The following is a 12,671-nucleotide window of genomic DNA, read 5'->3' on the forward strand; positions in this document are numbered from 1 at the left end:
TAAGTACAAGACTCTAAATATTACAAATAACTATACACAGCAAATAAGTACAAGACTCTAAATATTACAAATAACTATACACAGCAAATAAGTACACAGAGAGATTTAAATAAAGCAAACTCACGACCTCTTCGCACGACCGACGTTGACAGAGTGAGAGCGCGCCTCTGCTCGCCCCTACTTTTATAACGTCGGTCGCCCTACCACCTTCTTAACCCTAGGGAATACCTAACACGGCCTCTCCTGACACCCTGACGTCCCCGTCAGGCTAAACCGCGTCATACTTCCGCTTAATCGAGTATAGGCATGTCTAAGCCCCGCGAAGGGCCCGGTCGCGGCTCTTCATGTTGCGTTGATGACCCAGGCTCCGTGGCATCTAGCCTCACTGACGGGTCCAATTCAGGGTCGTCCACCGCAGCTTGCTCAGACTGGTCAGACTCCAAGTAAAGTCCCGGCTGACTTTGGTCCGGGTCGTTGTCGTCATTTCCTAAGGGGTAACATAAGCGTTAGGTGCGTACTTATGGATTTCATGCCGTGTAGTTAAGACTTTAGTTAAAGTTAGAGGTTAGAGGATTGTTAACACACAAATTGAATGTTTATGTTCCAAATTAACAGTCACAGAAGAGAACTTCTTGGGGTCGTCAAGAAGGTATCATCGTTTGTGAGTAACACGCATCCCGCTGAGTACTAAAAATGGACCATTGAACATTCAGGTTATACACTGTTACATGCAACATTCATGCTTAATAAAAACACTGTGAACGCACATCCCACAGTGACTGATCGGTTTGCAAGGCCGACCAGCTTCCGAAGCTTCAGGAAGTCGTGGGTACACCCCAAAGGGTGCACCACACCGACAAGAAGGCCCAACACAGGAAGTCGTGGGTACACCCAAAGGGTGCACCACACCGACAAGAAGGCCCAACACAGAAAGTCGTGGGTACACCCAAAGGGTGCACCACACCGACAAGAAGGCCCAACAAACGGTACCATTTCTCATAATAGGTACATCAGCCCCTCCAGGCTGCGCAGGTTGATCTCAGAACTCACCCTCGAAGAAGGCAGAGCAAGATTCGGGAGTCCATTCCCCTCTCCAAGGGACCATGTACTGGGCAGCTGCGTACGTGGACTTTCCATAGGATCCAGCCAGGAGCTTTAACTCATAGCGGTCGTTAGGCAGGACTCGCAGCACCCGATAAGGGCCACGCATGCCGTGGTCCAGCTTCCCCGTAGACTGGGCGAACTTAATAACGAAGACGTGGTCGCCTTCCTGAAACATACGGGGTGGACGACGTTCGCGATTAACGCGAGCATCCATGGTCCTCTGGTTATTGGACAACTGCTCGGCCGTCCTCTGTCTTGCCATCTCTCTTCTTGACTCGCGGTTGACGGCCGATGGTGCTTGCGCGACATCTCGTACCAGGGCTCTAATCGCTGGCGTGGCACTCTCATGTCCCACTAACAGATTTAAGGCAGAAGATTGTGTCGTTTTCTGCATAGTCAGATTAAGGATTAACTGAAGCTGCCACAGCTCATCAGCCCATTGACGCTTTTTATAAGTGACCTCAATCCTGAGCATGTTTAACACGGTCCGCACGTATCGTTCTACCTGCCCGTTAGCTTGATGCATTTCGGGGGTTATATAATGGAGTTCTACACCCAAAACTTGCATCCACGACTTGAAGGCAGCACACTCCAGCATACGACCTCTATCACACACTATCAAGCGCGGAGTGCCAAACAACGATATAACATTTTTACAAACTCGTTGTAGTTCACTAAAATCTTGGCGCTGGATGGGCGTAAGTATGCAGTACTTAGTGAACGCATCAACTACTAACATTATGTGTTTATAGTCCTTACATTCAGGCAAGGGCCCCAGAACATCAACGTGAAGCGTATCAAAGGGAACATCGGGTTTCTGCCAGGAAGTGATGGGTTGGAGTGGAGCACGGGGAACCCGTTTGTGTGCTATACACGTCAAACAATGACTTATGTACTTCTTTACAAAAGCCCTAAGACCTGGGAACCAGAAATGCCTGAGGATCAGATGTATTGTTTTGTCTACCCCGATGTGGCAGTGCTCATCATGAAAAATTCGGAGGAGACTCAAGCGCTGGCCCTTAGGTATGTAGCACAGCAGTCTTGTCTCCTCTCCAACCTGACTATACCGGTAATAGAGCACCTCATTTTGCATTGCGTACCGCGATGAATCTAACTCACCCCGTTCCAAAGCCTGGATCATGTCATGGGTCTCTTTATCTCCAGCTTGAGCGATTTGAGCCCAGTTGCGCGGTCTCTCAATATTATTTACAACATTACATGGGTTACGGCTTAAATAATCTGCGTGTTGCAACATGGTGCCCTTTCTATACGATATAGTGAAATTAAAATCTTGCAAGTAAACCCACCATCTTGCAACGCGCGGTAACAAATCTCTCTTACTTTGCGTAGCTTTTAAAGCATTGCAGTCGGTCACCAATGTGAAGTGAGTACCCACTAGGTAATGTCTAAAGTGACGCAGTGCTTTTACCACAGCCAAGGTCTCGAGCTCATATGAATGGTACTTAGGCTCGGCACCCTTAGTGACCTGGCTGTAATAAGCAATCACACGCTTGCTCCTATTTTCGTGGACTTGTAATAGGATTGCACCATAGCCCAAACTACTCGCATCCGTGTGTACCTCGGTTGGCAAACTTGGGTCATATATAGCCAGCACGGGCGAGCTAGTCAAACTGGCAATTATGTCCTGCCTAACGCGTTCTTGCTCATGTTCCCAGACAAACGGAACCTCCTTGCGAGTTAAGCGCGCTATGCATGCCGTCTTAGTCGAGTAATTTGGGATATATTTGCGGAAATAGCCCGCCAATCCCAGAAATTGGCGTACTTGCTTCACACTTCGTGGCGGACTAGATCTAACTAAAGCCTGAACCTTACCCGGCGAGGGTCGAACTTCGCCATTAGATATCACACGCCCCAGGTACTCAATTTCAGTGCACAAGAATGAGCATTTCTTAAGATTTATAGAAAAGCCCGCCTTGGTCAAGGTTGCTAGAACCTCTCTCAAGATCTGCAGCCCTTCATCTACAGTATCGGAAAGTATTAAACAATCATCTATGTAGACTAAAACTTTTCCCGCCGCTATAAAATCACGGAGTGCAGTGCTTATGATTCGTTGGTACACAATGGGCGCGTTGGCTAAACCATAGGGCATTTTGAGATACTCATAACGCCCTTCGGGCGTTACAAAGCCGGTGAGGGGCACGGATTCTTCGTCCAACCGGATCTGGTGAAATCCCGTAGCCATATCTAACGTGGTGAAGAACTTACACTTACCCAGACGGTCTACGTGATCGTCGATCAATGGTAACGGATACCTATCCTTGACCGTTATCTTATTAAGTGCCCGAAAGTCTACACACATCCTGTCGGAGCCGTCCTTCTTTTTGACCAACAAAATAGGGCTAGAATAGGGCGACTCCGACTCACGTATAACACCTTTGGATAAAAGGTCCTGAATAATTTCCCGGACTTTCAATTTTTCGCTATAAGACATCTTATAGGGGCGATAATATACAGGAATGTCGCTGCTGAGTTGAATACGCATACATCCCGTAGTAACAGTCGAAGAAGCAGTGCCCGAAATCATGTGTTTCGAGTATTCATTTAAAATCTTTTCTAATTTAGTTAAGTCATCACCGGTTAACGACGAATTAATTCCCGGTTGCGTATTCGACTCAACAGTTGACACCGTCAATGGTTTTGAATCGCGGACAATACGTTGAGTGTGCTTCGTACGTATGTAAACAACGCCTTCCCTATTGAGTACATCTGTACCAATGATGACAGGAGTATTCATGCATTCGTCCGGTACAACTAACAAGTCTACTTCTAAAGAAATCCCTTGCAACTCGATTGTGAGCGTCACATATGAATTGATTTGAGTGATGGACTCGCCTATACCCTTTATCTGACAACTAGTAGTTTTCTTTGCGCAAGAGAAATGATTCACAACCGACGAGGATATTAACGAAATACCAATTGCACCACTGTCAATTAAGATATCGACCGGAATACCCTGTATGATTCCTACGATAATATCGCTACGATTATGCAAAGGGGCAGAGCAAAAGTTAACATTCTTTTTGCTTCGCTGTTGGTCAGAACGTTGTTTTGCAAAACATGACTTAATATCATGGCCCGGCTTCTTACAATACGCACACGTTACCGAGCCCGGATTGGTTCTATTTTCGGATTGTGTATTACTCGAGCTAGTCGTTGGTTTGTTCAGTTTAGGGCATGCGATTTGTCTATGACCGGGTTCGCCACACCCGTAGCACTTCCCTGTACCCGTAACTGTTCGGATGAACGGCTTCTTGAAACCCTGTGACTTGATGTGCCCGTGATCTTTATTTAAAATAGTTTGACGGCCTACGCGCACATCAGCAGACTTATTTTTTTGAGGTTTCACAAATGTAGCTAAATAATTGACTAAGTCAGTGGGTTTCAAGTTGGCGTTTATTGCGGTAGCCTTAACTTGAGGGTCAGTGACACCCCTTAATATAATCTCCGTGGTCAGGTCATCGCTAAGGCCCCTAACGACACGCAGGCGTAGGAGCGACTTACGGGCATACTCTGCATAAGTCTGGTAATTGTCGGAATTGGTGGACATGACATCGAATAATATACCTGCGGAGTCTACTTTTTTAACACACAAGGGTTTAAAATCCGCTTTAAAATTAGTCCATGTGCGATCATTCGACACCCACTCGTTAAGCCATGATTTAGCGTCACCTTTAAGGCAATTGCCTATACGTGAGAGACATTCACGATCATCCCATTTGTTGACCACCTTGGCCCTGTCTACCTCGCTGAACCATGAGTCGACATTGTGAATGCTGGGGTCGAAATTTGACACATAATAACTGCTAGTACCCGCAGCTTTCAATGACTGAATGGCCTCTACAATTTGCTCCGTTCCGTGCCCAACGGTGGGCTCGACCGATGCCGGAACACGCGAACGCCTCTCCAAGGCTTCTAAGCGGGAAAATACCGCGTCCCAGGACTCGCAATTACTCCGCAGCGGGGGTACAGGAGGCGTGTGCGCTGTTCGCGAGTGCTCGTAGTCATCCAAGACAGGAGCAGGGCGATTCGTACGTCCTAACAAATTTTCGTCATAGCGACCGCGTGAGCGCCCATTCCGGGAACAGCGAACACGTGAGCGTCCCTCGCGACAGCGCGCGCGTGATTTCGATCGCCGGCCACGTGAACACTTATGATGCGGTGAACGAAAGCGCGAATGGCTACGCGAGCGCCGCCCCCGAGAACGCCGATCCCGAGAACGTCGGTTCCTTTGGCGTTGAGATCGCGGCAAGCGCGTACGCGAATGACTACGTGAGCGCCGGGAAGACGATGAGGAACAAGATGTCGTGGGACTGCACGAGTACCGAGAACGCGGCGGATGAATTGGCGATCTTTCTCGGTACCGGGATCGCCTATCACATGACGTGGACGAACGGCGATTGCGCGAATGCGAACGACTTTGCCTATTCATTTTTATAACTCACTTAAGTCACAGTAAACACGATAGTTTTGCGTAAAACCCGTTTAAAACGGAAACGAGTTGACGTAAACAAGACTACTAAACAAAATTACTCCGCCTAAAATTGTCACAAACAGAATCTAGTCGTCGTAAACAAGTCTACCTTCGAATGACTTTATTTTTTTTTATTTTTTTTTTTTAAAAAGGAAAAACAAACAAGAATGAACCAAAATATTTCAGAGTTAGAAGATAGTGTCAGAAATGTATATGTGGGATTGAATTCTTTATCCCACTTCTGATTTTAGGAATCAGAAGCAGGTTTGATTTTTTAAAAAGAGGATTTAATTACCTAAATGAAAATTAACAAAAATAGTTTAGACTCTAAATATTACAAATAACTATACACAGCAAATAAGTACAAGACTCTAAATATTACAAATAACTATACACAGCAAATAAGTACAAGACTCTAAATATTACAAATAACTATACACAGCAAATAAGTACACAGAGAGATTTAAATAAAGCAAACTCACGACCTCTTCGCACGACCGACGTTGACAGAGTGAGAGCGCGCCTCTGCTCGCCCCTACTTTTATAACGTCGGTCGCCCTACCACCTTCTTAACCCTAGGGAATACCTAACAATATATATATATAATAATACTAATATACTTACCTATTTTTATTATTTTGAACTAATTAGGTAGGTAGGTGCCTATTCAGTGCTACGTGAGGGGTGAACTTAATAAAATAAGTAGGTACAATTTATAATATTTAAACTTTATTACAACAAAATAATGTAAGTTAACTTAGAAATACGCAATAAATTAACTTAATTATCTAGGTTAGTACAAATTCGCTACATTATTTTTAAGCTTGTTGCCTATAGAACCGCTAAAACGTCCCGCTATTCGCCTTTGTTTCCGGTTTCATACAAAGACCCGGAAAATCCATCCGGAAATATGCATGTCCCGTTTTCCCGGTTCTAGCAACAAGCAGTAACATTCGCAGTCGCGAAACTATTCTGTACAGAAGTAGTAATATTGATACAATAAGTACTAGGTACTTCTATCTAAGGGTGGTATTAATAAAGGTGCGAATAAGTATACCTAGTATCTCGGCTAATACAGCAAAATTAATAAAATAGTTATGGGTTTAGTAATACATACTTAATACAAAACATAAATAAACATATGCATTCAACTGCTGGGTATTGGGCACAAGCCTCCCCTCAAACAACTAGGGGAGGGGTAATTTTAAATAATACTTGCAGCTTGATGATCAAAAATTGTATTGCACATTATAATGAAATGGTGATAATATACTTTACTCCATACTTAGGGTGGTATTAATAAACTAATCTCAGCTGGGGCTGTCCTCAAGATTATGCTCAAGTCCCTGTTTTTATATAATATCACATTGACATGATCTTGAGAGAAGTCTCAAAGCTGAGATAAGTCCCAATGTAAAGCAGTTGAATGCATATTATATGTTTATTTATGTTTTGTATTAAGTATGTATTACTAAACCCATAACTTATTTATTCATTTTGCTGTATTAGCCGAGATACTAGTCAAGGTATACTTATAACTAACATTTTAAAGCAGGTATTTTATTAAGCCCTAGATCAGCAAACAGGGTGCATGCATATTATTTTATAGGGTTGCCAAGTTTTTAATGGAAATAGGTATCGTATATTTTTTTAATTGGCTAAAATATTATAGTATATTTTTTTTAATACAAGAATAAGTAGGCAAAGTCACGGTATTCCGTCTACTACATTGTAACACACTACTTTCGCTTCTTCCACTCTCATCATCATCGCCGTTTAGAGTACTTACATAAGTACTTTTTACTATATTTACTTGTATGTCTACCTGTTCGTACTTGTAATCGTAACCAATACTGACAGGGCTGATTCTGCTCATTATTCTGAGTTAATATCAAGTGGAATTATCCATGAGCGGAATCATCCCCCACTAACACCCTGTATAGTATACCTACCTATTCACATAACAATATAGTACCGGTGGCAACCCTATGCTACGCAGATATACTTTTTCAGAAGCCGCGCGTGGCCGTGGATCCGTTCGCTTTGCGCTCAGAATTTCATAAAAATAATAAAATAAGTACATATAAATACTTACATACTTAGGTATAAGCACTACCTACGAGTAATGCCAGGATATTGCTTCTTTGCTTCGTTCTTTAATCTCGTCGTTCAGTTTCCTAGAAGTGCCTTGTTGTGAAAAATAATCTCGTATCTAGTTACTAAAGTTTTATAGGTAACTAATAACGTTCTGGATAGACAAATTAATTTGTCCCTTGTTTGTAGTAGACCAATCATGGTCTTTGAGACCAATGGAAAACATTTTGACAGTTGTCTTAAGACACAGATGCAAACGTCGCGTCGTGGGTCGCGCATCATGTAGGCGCTAATCAGACCTAATATATGGGAATATTTTGTTCAGTTATGAATACTTAAATATAGATCCTCAGGATTCGGTCAGCAAGAATGGAAATAAAAATAGAAAGACAGAAGTGACAAAATTAAGAATACACAGAGGTTTTTGTGGACGTTGTCGATGAAAAATAATATTCGCCGGGAATGTGATGAAAAATTATGGCGTGCTGCAAACGGCTCGGATTATTCGGATTAATTTGAATTCATATTGACTGACAGCAATTATTAATAACACAGGTTACTAGTATTTACGTTTCAAAAGTTAAGTAGGAAATACATTTATTGAATGCGCTTCCGAGGCTACATTTAATTTTGAACAGCAACGAGCGAGCGATGTTCATTTATTTTTAATGAACATTTATTAAGTGCATGAACCTTGTAAGTACTTACTAAGAATGTACCTATCTGTAGTACTTTAGCTTATAATGAAAAGGAACAGCCTAAGTAAATGAGTTTACAACGACCACGATCACGACTTAATAATGGTAAGGATATTTTTTGACGGCATATGCTCCGGAGTTGTGCTTTATCCAGCCGGGCGGTGGCCTGGGCACAGGTACCCACTCCTTCAATACCGCGGGGCCCCACATCCGCTTCCATACTGCGACGTAGATCTTCTTCTCCTGCCAGGTCTTCACCCAGCGCGGTCGCCAAGCGAACTTCTTCGTCCAGAACCCTTTGAGCGCAGGTTCGACGTGAACATGTGAGTGGGCGTGGGAAGACCTCTCTCTAAAAAGTTATAGTACGTATACATAAGTAATCCATTAAATTTCGGTGAAATCCACAATAATCTCTATAGCTGGAAAAAAATATTTTTCGACATTCATTTGCAGAACTTGTCAGGTGACCAATAGGTAGCCTATTGATCTCCTGACAAGTTCCATAGGATTTGTAATGTAACTAATGCAATATTTATTCTACACTAGTTCTTGTAGTTTACGAAGTCCTGGTGCTGTAGATGATCACCCGGGCGTAACAATGTTTGAGTTTATTTGCATGCATTTTATACAGATTCCTGCTCCCCTACATTACTACGTTTGCGGTAGGTACCGCCGTTTAGTCCGATTGGGAAAATTGTCGTGAACTTATATTATGTGTTGTTATGTTATTAGAAACCATAGGCAAATAATGACATTTATTTCTATTCGTATTATTCAGTATAAGACAATGTTTACTTACAAAATCGGATTTGTCAAATGTTCGCTGTCGTCCGAAAGCGTGACAGTTGCTTCGCTCGTCGTGCTTGCTATAATATTAGCTTCAGTCTCCTGTGCTACAGCTTTGTCGACAACGACCAGTAAGCATAAAAAACTGACTGAAACCTGAAAAATAGCATACTTACTTACTACATCTAATGATAAGTTACGAAAATAAGCTAAAAAGATGGAAAAATTACGAAAAAGTTTTAAAAGAAAACTAACATTCCTTTAGTAAACGTGGTAATTATACCTAAGTGTGTACGTTGGTTGTTAAAACTCCACTGAATACCACCTAAATACGACTTAAAATTGAAAGCAAATTCATTTCAAATTCCATTGAAGGAGTGGAAAGTACTGGAAACCAACTACTTAAATAAGTATTTTCAACGTTTTCCGCAATGTTTCAGGTATAAATGTGGTTTCAGTGAAGTGAGGTGAACCGTAAATTCTTACAACATTCTAAAGGATACTTATTGGCTCCCAGGATGCAACAATACGTTCATTCATTGCAGTATTAAGAGTTGGCAGGTTGCAGCAAAATAGGGAATGTACATAAAGTAAGTACTTATAAATGTAATAGGGTGAGTTTATAGTGGGTGAGTTACCACCAAAACCCACCAAGTGACTTGTCTTTCAATATTAGAATTGAGGCATACTAAGCAAGAAGCATTAATTTGAACTTGTGCATGAAGAACAATTAAGTGAAGGTAGTATGTGACTACGTATATAGGACGTTAGTGATATCGTAACGATTACTAAGGGGGATGACTCAGGTACTGATTCTGAGGGACTTCATGAATTTTTTTTTTCAATTCTATACCTTTGCGATGGAAAATTTATCTTGATATTAACTCAGATTTACACCCCTTACAAGTAGCCACGACGTATGGGTGTTGGTGACACCGCAACAAATACTGAGGTGTATGATTGAGACCATGATATCAAGTAGAATTTTCTGATATGAATTTAGAATCAAGTCTGTTACGTTGTCACTGACATCCTGTATTTATAGGTAATTAATAAAAGCAAAATGAATTAAATGGAAACCCATAGTCTCTGCTTACCCCGGTGGGAAATAGGCGTGAGTTTATGTATACATAGGTAGAGGTACTTACTAAAATCGGTGCTCTCATTTTGTCACACTAGACACTTAATGAAACTTTAAATATTTAACGATATTTTTGGTCGTTACACTACTTGGTCGGACAAACGGGGAGCGCTTATGGCTCTCACCAGGTGATTCTCGTTTCAGTCTTTAATCACCGTGAGTCAAATTGTAACTGATGATACATGAGCCAATAAAGCCTTATATAGTTAAATCACATTATTAACTTGGCCAGGGCTGCTCAACTTTAGTTCCTGTAAAATAGTGTGTGACGATATTCGAACTCTAGATTTGTTTCCATATTTGAGTGTATTTAACGGTAAATAAAATCGTATATAGTTGGTAAAAATAAGCCTTCTGCTGTTGCTCTTTTGGGTCATGTATACTTACTAAACAAAACAGTCGTCTGTTTTATTATTACGTCGTAGGTATGTATTATTACATCTCAATTCTTAGCAGGCAATGATCTTAGTGAGACAGTTATGGCTGAAAATGGAAAATTCACGCCTGCACTAATGTAGCATTTTGCGGCCCGCGATTCATCAACACAGGAACAAAATGCACATCGTGAATTAGGATGCGAGGCGCTAACTTGCTACTTCCATTGCCCATTTTAATGGCTTTGGAATAATAATCGGTATTCGCACTGCGCACCATGAACGCGTAACAATATGATGTTGCCAGGAACAAAATTTGTACAGCACGTCTCGATTTATGTAATAAGGAAAGTAGTTCGACTTATCACGTAATGTTGCTTATTCTAGATCACTTTAGGCATGAGGGAAAGATACCAATTGCCATAATTTTCATGCACGAGGTCAAGGCAAACAATTAAGTCTAATGTCCTACTGATAAGGGCTAAAATACCTACGACTCGCTTGTAGGTATCCCCTGAGAAACTGAGGGTTGTTCGTTTTTTTGAAGTCTGTAAGCTTTCCCACGAATCCTATTTTAGAAATGTACTACCAATACGATCACCATACCGGACTGGCGGGCGGTGAATAGAAAATATAGCATACCTAGAACGCGTTCAGCTGCATGTCTTCCCAGGCATGTCTTGAAAACTAGGTATATCAGTGTGATCCATTTAAAATTTACGTATATTCAAGTAGGTATTTAAGTATGAGTCATAACGTATCCACTCCAAACAGTCTACAAGTATTTGCTCCAGTTTTTTTTTTCTAGCCTGGATTGTCCCACTGCTGGGCAAAGGCCTCCCCTCTGAGCTTCCACTTCCTGCCCTACACTCACTTCACACTATCACTTTCAGTATGTAGTGAGAGTAGGCTTTTTGAGCCGAGGTTCATGCGCAATCTCTGGGCAACCTTAAGCTTGTTGTCTTTAATTTTGTTCTCAGCCCTCCCCATTTTTCCGACCAAGTAGTTAATACCATTTGCGGCAAATCTACAATAAGTCACATCAAAAAATAAAAGCTGAGCCGAATCGCCAGCGGGCCGGGGTCACAGAATTATAAAGGATTGCAACTACCCCCGACGCAATGGTGCTGGTGTATATTTGACAGCTGTGGTAGAAAATATAGGTACCTATCTATATGATGATGACGATTGATGAATGTGGAGGAAGCAACAGAAGTGTGTCAGGATCGAAGCGAATGGAATTCCATAGTCTCTGCTTACCCCAGTGGGAAATAGGCGTGAGTTTATTTATGTATGTATGGAAGATGTGTTGTGCCTGGTTGTAATAACAAGGGACATCATTTATACCCAAAAACAAAGATAAAAGATGCATGATATCAGATAAAAGAAGTATCGATCGCCATCGACTCGCAAAGAAGATCTGTTATCATTTGCGTGCGGGCCGCTCGCATTCTTCCTAAGATTGAGGGTGCTCGGGAGACGGTCTATTCAGCCTATTTTAGCACTAAGTACTTACTAATTTTGTTATGAGTGAATATAGATAGTAAAATGGTTCATCACATAATAGGAAGATTATAGGGGGATTTCCTACTTCTCCTAGTTTTTGACATTAAATATTTTACACAACGTTTATCTGCGACTAGGCAGATAAATGAGATAGATAGCAACGCTTCGTCTATTGATCAAAACCGTCGATATGGCTCACGCTGCCGTATCTCTTTCAAAAAGAAGTGTTGGATTCGAACCTGCGACCTCAAAGTAAGAGGCAAGCGTTTTACCAACTTGGCTACCACGGCTCACAAACTCTACATGTTAGGCAAAATACGGGGCTTGCCCGTTTCGTTACTACAAGAACTATGTAACAGAATGGCAATGAACAGTCACCAATTTGTTGCCATCAACTTACGCTCATGTCACATGTACTTATATCACAAACGACATATTTCAAGCCACATATTTTGCCTAACATGTAGAGTTTGTAA

General features: G+C 41.8%; 2 protein-coding genes across 2 annotated transcripts; both read right to left on the reverse strand.

The window, feature by feature from the left end:
- Positions 1 to 290: 290 nt before the first annotated feature.
- On the reverse strand, positions 291 to 1,843 carry LOC126380418 (uncharacterized). The gene is made up of 2 exons (XM_050029805.1): positions 1,051 to 1,843; positions 291 to 487 (listed from the first exon to the last, which is right to left on the reverse strand). The coding sequence occupies exons 1-2, from the start codon at positions 1,841 to 1,843 to the stop codon at positions 291 to 293; spliced, it is 990 nt and encodes a 329-aa protein (XP_049885762.1).
- Positions 1,844 to 6,416: 4,573 nt separating this feature from the next.
- Positions 6,417 to 10,429, reverse strand: LOC126380248 (uncharacterized). Its single transcript, XM_050029515.1, has 3 exons — positions 10,323 to 10,429; positions 9,188 to 9,330; positions 6,417 to 8,737 (listed from the first exon to the last, which is right to left on the reverse strand). The coding sequence occupies exons 1-3, from the start codon at positions 10,338 to 10,340 to the stop codon at positions 8,485 to 8,487; spliced, it is 414 nt and encodes a 137-aa protein (XP_049885472.1). The 5' UTR covers positions 10,341 to 10,429; the 3' UTR covers positions 6,417 to 8,484.
- Positions 10,430 to 12,671: the final 2,242 nt, after the last annotated feature.

This window comes from Pectinophora gossypiella, chromosome Z (assembly GCF_024362695.1).
Source record: "Pectinophora gossypiella chromosome Z, ilPecGoss1.1, whole genome shotgun sequence".
In the NCBI taxonomy this organism is placed as follows: domain Eukaryota; kingdom Metazoa; phylum Arthropoda; class Insecta; order Lepidoptera; family Gelechiidae; genus Pectinophora; species Pectinophora gossypiella.